Raw genomic sequence first — 12,340 nt, 5'->3', positions numbered from 1 at the left:
GGCGACGCTCCAACTGAGCTACCCGGCCAGGGAGGGCTACAGTAATATTTTAAATAAATCAAATCTATTTCCATTTGATGTTGGAGGATCAGGACAGTCTGGCCTTGCAGGGCGAGGCTCCAGCGGTGGAGAGGGACCCAGAGGGCGGCGGGCGGCCGGTGGCGGGTGGCGGGGCAGCGGGCCAGCCTCCTGCCCCCACACGCCCCCCCCCCCCCGCCCCCGCAGGCTCTGCTGACCCGCCGACGCGGACCAGGGTTTAGCCAGGGCCGCGCCTGGGCAGGGGGACAGGGTGCGGCAGCAGACGCGTCCCGACCTCCGGCCCCCGCACCCGCGGGGCGGGGGAGGCGGAGCGCACGGACCCGGAAGCGCGGGAAGGAGGCGGACAGGGCCATGGCGGCGCCTGCAGCCCTTCTGGTCATGGGCGTGAGCGGCTCAGGAAAGTAGGTCCGGGAGGGCAGGGCCACGGGGGGCGCCCGGCACGAGGCGGCGGCACGGAGGCGGCCACACCCGTCTCCGTTCCGTGCCTGCCGCGACCGGGCGGCCCTGGGAACCTGCCCCCGCTTTGCAGTAAAGCGAGGTTCGGGGCACCTGCCCCCATTCCCAGCCTCCAACCTGCTCGACCCGGGCACCCGGGCGCCCGGCGCGGCGGCACATCCGAGATCCCGGGCTCCCTGCAGCCGCGGAGAGGCCGTGGGTCAAGAGGCGCCTGCTGGGGCGCGGAGCGGCTGGGGCGGTCGCAGGGCCGTGTTCGGGGGTGGCGAGGGGTGGGGTGGGTCGGAACCAGGTGGAGGGTGCAAAGCCCGAAGCGCGGGGGGCAAACCTGGTCCCAGGCTTCTGCAGACCTTTGTCAGGCTGGGTAGAGCAGCAGCTCCCTCCTGCGAGGGCCTGAGCTTTCTGATTAGATTTTGGAACCTAAATTTAACCTTGTTTCCCCGTCTTTGATCAGCGTTTACCAGCTACAGCTGGAAGAAGTCAGTGTTAATACGGAGGGAGGCCCCGGAGGGCGTGTGAGGCAGGCGGAACCCTGGCTGCTGCAAAGCCTCTTGGCTGGCCAGCTTAGGGCCCGAGGGCGCTAGCCTTTCTTTGGCTTCTTGATTAAACCCAAATCGAACTTTGCCCTCTATCAAGAACGACAGCCTCTGCAGCATTCTACCAGAGGCAGCAAAAAACAGAACTTAACTAAAATATCAAAACCTTCCAAGGCCCGCAGTATTCTGGATCAGGAACTGCCCGTGTGGTCAGGTGTATATTACAGACTCTTTCTTGCCCCAGGTGGGCAGGTTTAGCTTTCCAAAATTATTGTGCATCTTTAGCCTCAGATTTTGAGAAATTAAAATAATTTGGGGAATCTTAACTGAAATGAAAATAAAACGCGTTGGCCGAGACTCCCTAACTGATGTACGAGTTGAAGAAGCTGAGAATGTGAGACTGGCGCCATGTGCTGGGAGCCCTTGGAGCCCTTGGTCTTGGTTCTACCGCGGCTGCTGGTTTGTGTGAGTTTGGGCAGCACGCGTCTCCGCCTGGGATCGGAGGAGGAGATTCCGAACCAGATGACTTCTACAGTTATAATTATGGTTGTGATAGTGATGCACTCAGTAAATAGTTACTGAACTCAATCTTTACTCTATGTCGCTGACTAGACACAGTAACCAGGACAGATAAAATCCCTGCCCTCAAAGAGTTTACACTCTAGTGTGGGCGTCAGGCAGTAAGTGAGTAAACATATGTCTAGTGTGCCAGGTGGTGGGTGGTGCTCTGGAGGAAAATATAGGAGGGATAGTGGAACAAAATTCCAGGCAGAATGACCCAGGAAGGCTCCTCGGAGGAAGTGGTATTTGACCAAGACCCACAAGAAGTGAGGGAATAAGCCATGTTGATAGCTGGCGCAAGGGCATTGTAGGCAGAGGGGACGTTAAGCGCAAAGACCTGAGGCTTGGCTTCTTCGGGGACCAGCAAGGAAGCCAGAGTGGTGGGAGATGAGGTCGGAGGAACAATGCAGATGAAGAGAAGTGGCCATATGCTGGAGGTATATTGAAGGCAGAGCCAAAAAGACATGTTGACAGACTGGGTGTAGGGTATGAGAGAGGGAGGGAGAAGTGGAGGATAATTTCAAGATCTACTTGATCCCGTTATTCAGTATTTTTCTCAAAAAATAAACACCTATAGAAAAGGGTCAAAAAACATAAGCAGTTCAATGAGATCTTATATATTGCTTTGGGGGGGGGGTGGGAATTACTGGTAACTGGGTCATTATGTCATTTAAACTCCTGGAGGAAACTAGGGTCAGGCTCTAAACTCCAGGGTCAAGAGCATCACTCTCATTCCTTCAACATCATAAAGTTATTGGTGTTTTAATACCCGTGGGGCAGCCACCCTTGGATGGAAGGAGGCGCCGCGCAGGTTAGTAAAGAGCAGTTGTTTGAACACCTGTGTCCTTTCCGCAGATCCACCGTGGGCGCCCTGCTGGCATCCGAGGTAACCTGCCCTAATGACCCCCACTTACAAGTACCACTGTGTTGTCTCCTATTTCTCTCCCTTTGCCCACACTCTCTTCTGGCCTGTAGTGGTTTGTAAAACTCACCACAGCACCTGCACAAGGTTTGTGAAAACCACCGGAGCAATTTTGTCTTCCTCTCTGGTGATTATAAACCGTGATGAATGAAAAAAAGGAGCTGCAGCAGCCCGTGAGCAGGGATCTTGAAGTGGCATCCCAGACCTCCCTCCTGCACTGGCGGTGGCCCTCGGGCTGCTGGTGGTGAACAGCTGGCAGGGTGGGCCTCACGCCTGCCATGTACAGCCTTTCACTTTGTTCTTAAAGCTAGGATGGAAATTCTACGATGCAGATGACTATCACCCAGAAGAAAATCGAATAAAGATGGGAAAAGGGATTCCGCTGAATGACCAGGTAATGTTCACTGTTTCCAACACACATATTCCAGCTGAGTGATCAGGTTCAGATCTTTGCAATGCTTGGTGTAGTTCAGCTCCTAAGTTATGATATAACTCAGGGACAGTGCTCCACGCACGATCCAGGCACACAGTGGGGCCTCAGCGAGTATTAGCTCTGGCCCCAAACTTCTCTTCCCTCAGCATCAGAAGCAACGCACCCACTCTCTGCCCCAGCTTGGGCAGGGTCTGCCAGAACACTTTGCTGAAGCATTTTAATGTGCAGAATGTCATTCCTGAGAGGACCTCATACGTGGGGAAGTTCATTTTCCCTTCCCAGGGCCTACCATCACCAGATTCTGGCATCTACCCCAGGCCAGAGTGATCTTTGCAAATTCAAATCTGGCCCTTTGGAAGTTTCCCACCAATGTCAGGGTCAATACCAAACGCCTAAACACCTAATCATGCGTGGTTAGGCCACAATGACCTTGACCCACTCCACTCTCCTTAGTTACTATGCACCCCCTCCCTACTTCCTGTGGAGCCACCATGGCCCCTTTCAGCCCCTCCTGCCATGCTCTTTCCAAGGGTCTTTGTACCTACTGGTCCACTGCCTGGAATGTGCTTCCTTTGCCTGGCCACCAAGTTAGCCCCACTCATCCCTCACCTATTGGCTCCCATGCCACTTCTGCAAGGAAGCCCTCCTTGACCTACTTAAGTAAAACCTCATATAGTAAACTCTAATGGCGACATATCCCTTATTGCCCTTGTCCCACTTGCAACTTGGTATTTGATGGTGTGAGAATTTGATTAATATTTATCTATGCAACTAAATTTTACCTCCAAAAGGGCAGGGACCGTGGCCATTTCTGTTAACCATTGTACATCCCCAGGGCCTGACACAGAGTTAATATCAGCGAATATTTGTGGCAGATTTGTGAGTAAATGAATGAAGAAGAGAAGGAATGAATGAATGGCCCTTCATTTGTATATGCACCATCACCAGGCCATTTCCTACAGTATCTCTCAAGCCAGACTTAGAAACTGTGGATTCCTTGGCTAAGCTAGCCCTAGCCCCAAAGACACTGTGATGGCAGCAGGGTCAAGGTCGGCATCCACAGAGCAGGGGCTCCAGCCAGGTCCACGTATCAGGTGTGTCCAAAGGACAGGACAGCTTGGAACTGGCCAAAGACCAGCACTGTTGTTTTCACTTCCTGTGAACTTGGCTCACACCCTATTGTGCCCCCAACATCTCACCCCTCCCTTTGTCCTGCCTTGAAAACTCGAGTCACTACCCCATTAGGAGGTCTGATTCTGTAGCATTCTGAGAGTCTGCTTCTCTGTTTCTGTGAGTGCAGCTTGCATTTGCAATGACTCAGGCCTTGAACCATCAAAATAAATTCATAACATTTGACTTTAGAAGATAGGAAGTGAACCATAAAAGATAATTTAAACATAATGCTCATACTAGAGATAATAGACATAATGTAGATAATTGAGCTCTACCACTAAGCTTGTGTGACCTTGGGCAAATGGGTTTGTGTCTCTGCACCTCATTTTCCTCCCCTGAAGTAGGGATTGTACCATTTCGTTGAGTTCTTGGGGGGATTGAATGAGATAATTAAAATAAATGCACAGAGCAGTACTCAACTATTCAGTAAGTAACACTTTTCATTTATTATTGTCCCTAATATCATACCTTATAGACGTGGCAAGACTGGTCAGGAGGGTAAAAAGCACAATTAAGATTAGGAATGAACAGAGGGCCATGAACAAGCTTATGTCAGTAAACTTGAAGACTTCGATAAAATTGGACAATTTCACTGAAAAACAAATTACTATGGGAAAATGGGCTTGGGTAGCAGTGACATGATGGCAGAGACAGTGCTCAGGGACACAAGAGTCCGCTTTCCTCCCACAGTGAAACAGTGACCTTGATGATGCTGCATTTGGCTCGAGAATCAGAAATATCCAGAGACCTGCCTGTATATATAGTCTCTTCCTGCTACCTCAAATGTTGCAGGTACCAAAATTGAATCAATAATAGAAGACCTGAATATAACTGCTCATTCAAGAAATGCAATCTATAATTGGAGATCTCCCCCTCAAAAAAGGCCCCCAGGCCCAGATGGTTGGCTAAAACAATGGACATTTATTTCTCACAGTTCTGCAGGCTGGAAGCCCACATCCAAACCAAGATGTCAGCATGTCAGATTCTCGGTGAGAACCCTCTTTGGGGCTTGCAGATGGCCGCCCTCTTACTGTCCTCTCACCAGGGCAAGGCAGGGCAGCGTGAGCAGCAGCTCCTGGGTCTCCCTTTGCAAGGGCACTACCCCCGTCATGAGGCACCACCCTCAGCGACCTCATCTAACCTAGTTCCCTCCAACACCACCCACCACATTGGGGGGTTAGGGCTTCAGCATGTTAAAGTTGGGGGAGACAAACGTTCACTCAACGATAATATATGGTATACAATATACAAAAATAGAGTAAGGGGGCAAGCTACTCATTTAATGGGGCTAGTGTAACCTAGATACCAAAATTTAATATTGGACCGTACAAGAAGAAAAACCTGCAGGTCTCCATTCCATAACTGCAGAAATCCTAAATAAAGCCATAATAATCAAATACATAAAAGCAAGGACTTTTTAAAATGCATCATTTTTCTGGAACATGCATCAAAATAATAGAGGATGAGAGCACAGGCGGGGACCTGGCTGGGGTATACCGTGAAACGAGGTGGAGTAGGTAACTGTCGAAGCTAGGTTACAAGTTCACAGAAGTTTGTTTTGTGCTATCTTGTCTGTTTTTGTATGTTTGAAATTTCCATGAATAAAAAGTGTGTGTTTGTTTTTTTTTAATGCGTTACAGCCAGTGAGTATTTACCCCAGGAAGGAAACCATGTCTCAGGAGGGTGGCCTTGTGAAACGCTGTAGGGTTCCGATGTAAACTTCCTCTGTCTCGTCTTTGGGGAACAGACATTTCTCACGATGCTTTTACCTGACTAGAGTTTTAGTTCAGGAGGGCTTGAAGAAAGGTAGCTGACCATAGGGTTTCTGTGAATACCTCCCCGTGTTTGAGATCAGAGGCACCTAGAGAATCATGCAGTACAACCAAAGGAGATCTGTAATCACATTAGAACCAGGGAAAACACACACAACAGGGAGCTGTGTGGGGGATGGGGGAAGCACACACTGGAACTTCGGGGCAATCTTCATTATTATGAAAAGAGCCCCTGACGCCTGAACTGGGAAAACGTTTCTGTGCTTAACTGCCCAGTGACTTGACCCTCAGCCTTGTGTATGGCCTACTTCTCAAAACTACTCAGGTCACTCTGGACTTAACATTGACGAGGAAGATTAACTATGTTTCCATACAAACAATACCTGGAAAAGTCACTTTGTGTCTGCTTTAATTTCAGGACAGGATTCCTTGGCTTTGCAACTTGCATGAAATTTTACTGAGGTAAGAGCATCAGGCCTTGGCATAAACCTGTGAGTAAAGACCCATCAGAAAGGTCAGGAAAAAAAAATAGACCCTTGAAACCACAGTTGACTGATGAGAAAAGATCCCAGAAATGGAATGCTTTTCTATATATTAAGCAACAGTGATTTTAATCAGCCACAGACGTACTCATAGCGTCTAGCTGGGTTCCAGAGACAAACCAGACAGCCCCACAGCCACTATCTGGGAATCCTAGTCATTGGGCTTCTATGAGCCTGTTTCTTCATTCAAAAAAGCGGTTCAAGAGCTCCTAGTCACAGATTATTGTGAAGAATTAACAAGATGAAGCATGAGGAGTACTTCAAATAGTATGAATATGTAAGTGCTTGAAACAGGTAACACAGCACCTGAGCCATACCCTGCATCCACAGGAGCCAACACTCACCAAGCACTTACTACTGTGGACCCAGCTTGATAAACCTTTTCCTTCTCCCAGTTCTATGGGCAGGTCCTCTGAGTAGCCCTATTTAACAGAGGATGCACTGATGGTCAGGGAAATGCATACCTTGCCCAAGATAGTTCAGTTCACTAGTAGATCTTTGCCTCAAAATCAGTACTGCCTGAAATCTTGACCACCATCCTGCAATGCCTTCTGCTTGCAGGGAAGTAGCACCGGACTTGACCTAGAGTTGACACCAAGTATTTTAAATGTCATCATTCTTTAGCACTTCTTCCTCTTCCCCTGCTTTTTTTTTTTTAAACAGAGATGTAACCTCAGGACAGCATGTGGTTCTAGCCTGTTCAGCTCTGAAGAAAGTGTACAGAGACATTTTAATCCAAGGAAAAGATGGTGCACTTGTGAAGCACGACGAGCCAGGGAAGGAAGGGAAGCTGGCTGAAGTGAAGCTCCTTGTGGTCCATCTGAGCGGGTCATCTGAGGTCATCTCTGAACGCTTACTCAAAAGAAAAGGACATTTTATGCCTCCTGAGTTATTGCAGTCCCAGTTCGATACTCTGGAGCCCCCATCAGCCCCAGAAAATTTCATCCAAATCAGTGTGGACAAAACTCTTTCAGAGATGGTTGCTGTGATTATGAAAGCTCTAAAATGAAATGTTAAGTTGTTGCATAGTAGCGGTCCAGAACAGAATTAGCCATAAATTTCTAACCAAATCCATCATCCTTTTAGGTACTGTATCCCAAACTCTAATTCAGGTGAACAAACTACAGCATGTTGAGATATGCGTGTTAGGGTGTGATTTTAGGGATTTGTGATACTCTGTCGTCACGCTCTGGCACATGAGAGAAGCGGGAACTCTCAAAGTAAGGCTTCAGTTCAAATTGAAGTTCATGTGACCCGATCAAGTGGTCAGAGGTTATTATATGATCAATGCTGAAATCATTACCTTAGAACATTCTTGATCATGCCATATTCCGACAAATAAATAAAACTTGGCCATCCTTGGCATCCCTCGGAAATTGGTCTCGGGAGCAGAAATGTGTCCAAATTCGACCACCCCCCAACAAAAGTCATTCCACATCACATACTTCCTAATCCTCTGTCCTTGGGTCAGTTCAAGATGAGTAAACTAAAAGCACATGTAGTTCACAGATACAAAAAACTGCAAAGATGGAACTTGAGTGAATGAGGCATGGGACGCACTGACCCGGTCTTGCCCATCTCCACTTCACAGAGGCCTCTGTGGTGTCAGCCCACTTGCCCTCCTCCTGTAAAAGCCATCTGTCACAGACACCAGGCCTGGAAGGAACACCAGAGCTGCTATGGCCAAGACATGAAAGGAAACCTTCCCATGAGCGGCCACATGCCAGTGGCAGCACAGGAGGTTGGAGATGCTGGTGTGTGGCTGGCACGCTGCTTGCTGGGCACCAGCTAGGGAAGCTGCAATCTGGCCAGCATGGGCTGGGCTTGAGCCCATCCCCCCACAGGGCTCCAGAAAGATGCTGCCTTATCCCACGATCCTAACCAGGGCCATAGGACCTAGCTACACTACAGGGCTACTGCTTGGCTCTGGCCAGAAAATGAGTTTTGGAACCAATTAACTGTCTTCTTTCACAAGGGCATGCAGTTTCTGTCCCGGGACCTGCAAGGAGAACACCCGCATAGGGTGCCAGGGGTCGGCAGGGCCCTGCTGGGTGGATGCACCTTGCCTAAGAAAATGTGGAGCCCTGGACTTTCTCCTCTAGCCAAGTACTTGGGGCACCTCCTGCCTGACTTCAGTTTACATCAACCCTCCTATTTAGGGTGCGGTCGACATACTCCAGCTGGATGAGAGTCACCCCCAGCTATAGAGGAAGGGCTCAGTCAACCCACTGTCCCCAGTGAGTCCACACTGGATACCGTGATGGGCACCCTGGAGGGTTGGAGGACCTGTAAATGTAACACAAAGCCCTGGCTCTCGGGTGGCTTAACCTCATGGTGGAAAGATAGGTCGTCTCACATCCTCGGGTACAGGCTGGAGTTCCAAATGAAGCCTGTTCTCCACAAACAAAAGAATTGGTTTTCAAATATCCACTGGACATTCATAAATGAGAAAACCTGTTTATAACTGTAGGAGCACATAATCTATTTTATACATAAATAGAAATCTTTTTTGCAATTTTAATATTCACTGAAATTTCCAAGAATGTAACAAAGGGACAATTTTATTCCATTTTGTTTTTAACTAACAAGAGTTGTTTACCATTTCAGAAAAATCGCACCGCATTTGTCGTGAATCCAACACACGAACGCCCACCTGCATCTGTAATTCTTCATGCGGGGTCCACCGATGGGCACCAACACTCAACTACTAGTGCAGCCGCTGCACACTGAAGCCCATTCACTTATTACACATTACTTTCCCTTTTGTCCCTTAGAGTTAAGGCATCATATGTATTATTTGCTTGGGTAAGCTTTATTAAAGGGAACGTTAGAAAATATTAATAGTTGTTTTTTAAAAAGGCACTGAGTCTGGTGGGGTTGAGTACTACTGCTCTGTTCCCAAGCAAGGCCTCAGGGTGGCCAAGGTGTGCAGAAGCACTGCCCTCTGGTGGCCCAGGGGGGATACAGCAAGTGCAAGCTGCTCTCCAGGTCCTGAGAACCCCTGCAAGCGGCCCAGGGTCACATCCTTGGATCAAGGGCGGTGGAATGCTGTTTCCCACCCAGGCCTGGCCACACCCTTGCCCAGCCTCTATGACCAGGGAAGAAGGAGAAGGTGAGAACTGCTTGAAATGGCTCAAAACAGATGCCAATGAAAGATTTCCTCAACCCTGCAAATACTACCTACGACCCCTTCTAGCAGGACTTCCCACCTTGCCCCCCTCCACTGCAGAAAGTTCAGGTTAAACATTTCCCTCCCCTATCAAGTGGGGACACCACTTGTCCCATAAGGCTGTGATAACTGAGATAATACCTGCAAAGTGCTAAAACCAAAACCTAACACACAAACTACCCAACAAACATTAGCTCTCGCTATCCTTGTCAGCCCCTGGAGCCTGAGGGAGTGGGGCCATAGGACAGAAACTCCCACCCCTGTTATTCTGACTGTGCGGGAGCTTATGAACCCCTTCTGAGTTTGTCTGAAGTCTTCCTCCTTAATCACTGCCAGGGTCTCCTTCCACCTCTCCCCAGCCCTTGACCAGGTCAAGTCAGATGTTACAGCAGCGTTATTCACAATATCCAGATGATCCATCAGCAGGTTAATGAATAAAATGCAGCACACCCATACAATGGAATATCGTTCAGCCGCAAAAGAAAAGGAAGTACTGACACATGCTACAACGTGGATGAGCCAGGAAACAGGCTAAGGGACGGAACCTGCACAAAAAAGGCCACATACTACACAACCCCATTTATATGAAACATCCAGAATATGTAAATCCAGAGTCAGAAAGCAGACGAGAGGTTGCGAGGGGTTGGGCACAGAGGTAAGGGTATTAATGGCTTACGGGCTACAGCATCTCCTTTCTGGGTGATGAAAAAGTTCTGGTTGATGATGGTGGTTGCAGGACACTGAGAATGTACTTTAAAATGGTTACAATAGTGAGTTCTGTTACATCCATATCAGCACAAAGTTTAGCAAACAAGAGAACCACAGAGCTGAACCTAGCTTATTACCCTGTGCTAGGACAGCATGCTAGAATGCATGCCACCTTTTGCAGACACTTTCCCAAGTAAAAGGGGCTCAGTCAAGTGTACCTAGTTCCTTCCACAATATTCAACAACCAGGTAGTCACTACTGCCTCAGGAAAAAAGCGAACATTGGAGAAGAAAACTGTGCTCCAACATTTTTCCCCTTCCAGGATGACAGTATGTAGTAGATTAAGAGAGTCATAAATTCACAAATTCTTTGAAATTCTACCCATCAAGCAGCAGGACCTATGGCCCTCCACTCTGGGCAAGCCGAAACTGCTTGACCATTACAGTATGGGAGAAATGACACTGGGCCAGTTTTGGGCTTGGACCTCAAAAAAAAAAAAAAACTGACAACTTTCGTTTTTCTTAAAAGACTTGGTCTTGAAACCCATCTACCAAGTAGCCCTGTGGACAGGCTCATGTGGAGTGGAACTGAGACACCCACTGCACCCCGATGCAGGCATGTAGCAATTACACGGCCAGGCAAGCAAGCCCCCTTGGAAGTAAATTCTCCAGACCCAGTCGAGTTGCCCCAGCGGTGTTCACATCAAGTCCAGCCAAAACTGCTCATTTGGGAATAAAATAAATGACTGACTTTGTTCTAAGCCACCAAGTGGTGGGGTATTTTGTTATAAAGCACTCTGTACCACAACAGAGGAAAGTCCCTTCACTTTCTCGAAAGTACTACGAGTGGAGAATGTGCCTATATAGCTTTTGGTTTTGTTTTTGTTTTAAATCTACCTTGAATACACAGCAGCTACTTTTTATATCCCATTAAAGAATTAGGTCCCACATTCAGCTTTGGTCTTCTAAGAGAAATTATACTGGGACCCCCTCTGTGCACCTAGCTCTGCTCCAAGCAGGGAGTGTTTAGGACGGGCTGGGTTGTGGATGTGGGACAGGTTACCCAATAATGAGGGAGTCTGAAAGGCAGCTGCTAACGTGTATGAACTGAAATTTCCGTCTGAGGATGTGCTTCATCACACTGTCCCAGCTCTGCAAGAACTCTCAAGCACATCATGTGTAATCTCACGGAAGCAGAGATGTTGGGCTGTCGCTCCACGTCTGAAAGGGTTGAACACACAGCTGTTCCGATGGGCTGGGAAGGTGCCACTCCTACTAACAAGGAGAGGCCGCTCTAAGCTGGGAAAAAGAGACCTTTCTCCCTCACATTTTAGTTCATGTCAGGAAGTGCTTGTTTATTCATCTATTTATTAAACCTATTCTGGGGATCAAAAGCTAGTGATAACTGCTTTCTTTCTCTTTGTATTTTTTGCTAGAAAATAATTACTTCCTACTCTCCCCCTAAATCAAGTCCCTCTCCCCCAACACAGGATCACTGCCATTAGAACACAAACGTGCTGTATACCGGGTAGGGCAGATGTAGGTTTACAGTTATTCATATGGAAAATAATAATTAATAAATAATAAACTCACATGCTCACAACTGTAAGCCTACTTTTACCCCATCCTGTTGAGTACTTCCCAGCTTAAAAGAATATAAAAGGCAATCTTCTCTACACAGTCACCACTGACCCCATTTCTCTGATTCTCGTCACTGCGAAACTCTGCTAATATCTCCTTGGTCCATTCTAACCACAATTTTACCCTCATCAACTCTATGAAAACTCTATCATCGAAGACAGTCCTTCCTTTTATTAAATTCTTAAGTTTAATATCCAATCCATGAGAAGCATCTCAAGTAACAGCACTTAATACAGTTCACTGACCACCTTTGCCCTTGAGAAAAGGTCTCTTCACTTGCTTTCAAGACCTTTCTTAGTTTTCACCTCACTACCAGCCTGCTGACCTCCTTTGCTGGCTTCCTCTATCTCCCTGAACATGGTTGGAGTAAATCAGGGCTCAGTCTTCACAGA

General features: G+C 48.0%; 1 protein-coding gene across 6 annotated transcripts; it reads left to right on the top strand.

Annotated features, from left to right (window-relative positions):
- The first annotated feature begins 255 nt into the window (after positions 1-255).
- IDNK (IDNK gluconokinase) lies at positions 256-7,829 on the top strand. 6 transcript variants are annotated; one of them, XM_053923546.2, is made up of 6 exons: positions 2,445-2,475; positions 2,823-2,905; positions 4,808-4,909; positions 5,052-5,106; positions 6,308-6,351; positions 7,095-7,829. In XM_053923546.2, the coding sequence occupies exons 2-6, from the start codon at positions 2,898-2,900 to the stop codon at positions 7,438-7,440; spliced, it is 555 nt and encodes a 184-aa protein (XP_053779521.1). In that variant the 5' UTR covers positions 2,445-2,475; positions 2,823-2,897; the 3' UTR covers positions 7,441-7,829. The 6 variants fall into 6 exon arrangements, with proteins under 6 accessions (XP_053779516.1, XP_053779524.1, XP_053779527.1 ...); XM_045195297.2 differs by having other exon boundaries at positions 2,819-2,905; XM_053923541.1 differs by lacking the exons at positions 4,808-4,909; positions 5,052-5,106 and adding an exon at positions 256-440 and having other exon boundaries at positions 2,819-2,905; positions 7,095-7,828.
- The last annotated feature ends 4,511 nt before the right edge of the window (positions 7,830-12,340 follow it).

Source organism: Desmodus rotundus, chromosome 1 (assembly GCF_022682495.2).
Source record: "Desmodus rotundus isolate HL8 chromosome 1, HLdesRot8A.1, whole genome shotgun sequence".
In the NCBI taxonomy this organism is placed as follows: domain Eukaryota; kingdom Metazoa; phylum Chordata; class Mammalia; order Chiroptera; family Phyllostomidae; genus Desmodus; species Desmodus rotundus.
This window is presented reverse-complemented; position numbering and strand designations above follow the sequence as displayed.

Bases quoted from the DNA above. Each gene is read 5' to 3' on its own strand.
- IDNK (XM_053923541.1), top strand. From the start codon at position 391: ATGGCGGCGCCTGCAGCCCTTCTGGTCATGGGCGTGAGCGGCTCAGGA. The intron at 441-2,444 runs GTAGGTCCGGGA...TCCTTTCCGCAG, and splicing joins GGCGTGAGCGGCTCAGGAAA to ATCCACCGTGGGCGCCCTGC. The intron at 2,906-6,307 runs GTAATGTTCACT...CTTTAATTTCAG, and splicing joins GGATTCCGCTGAATGACCAG to GACAGGATTCCTTGGCTTTG.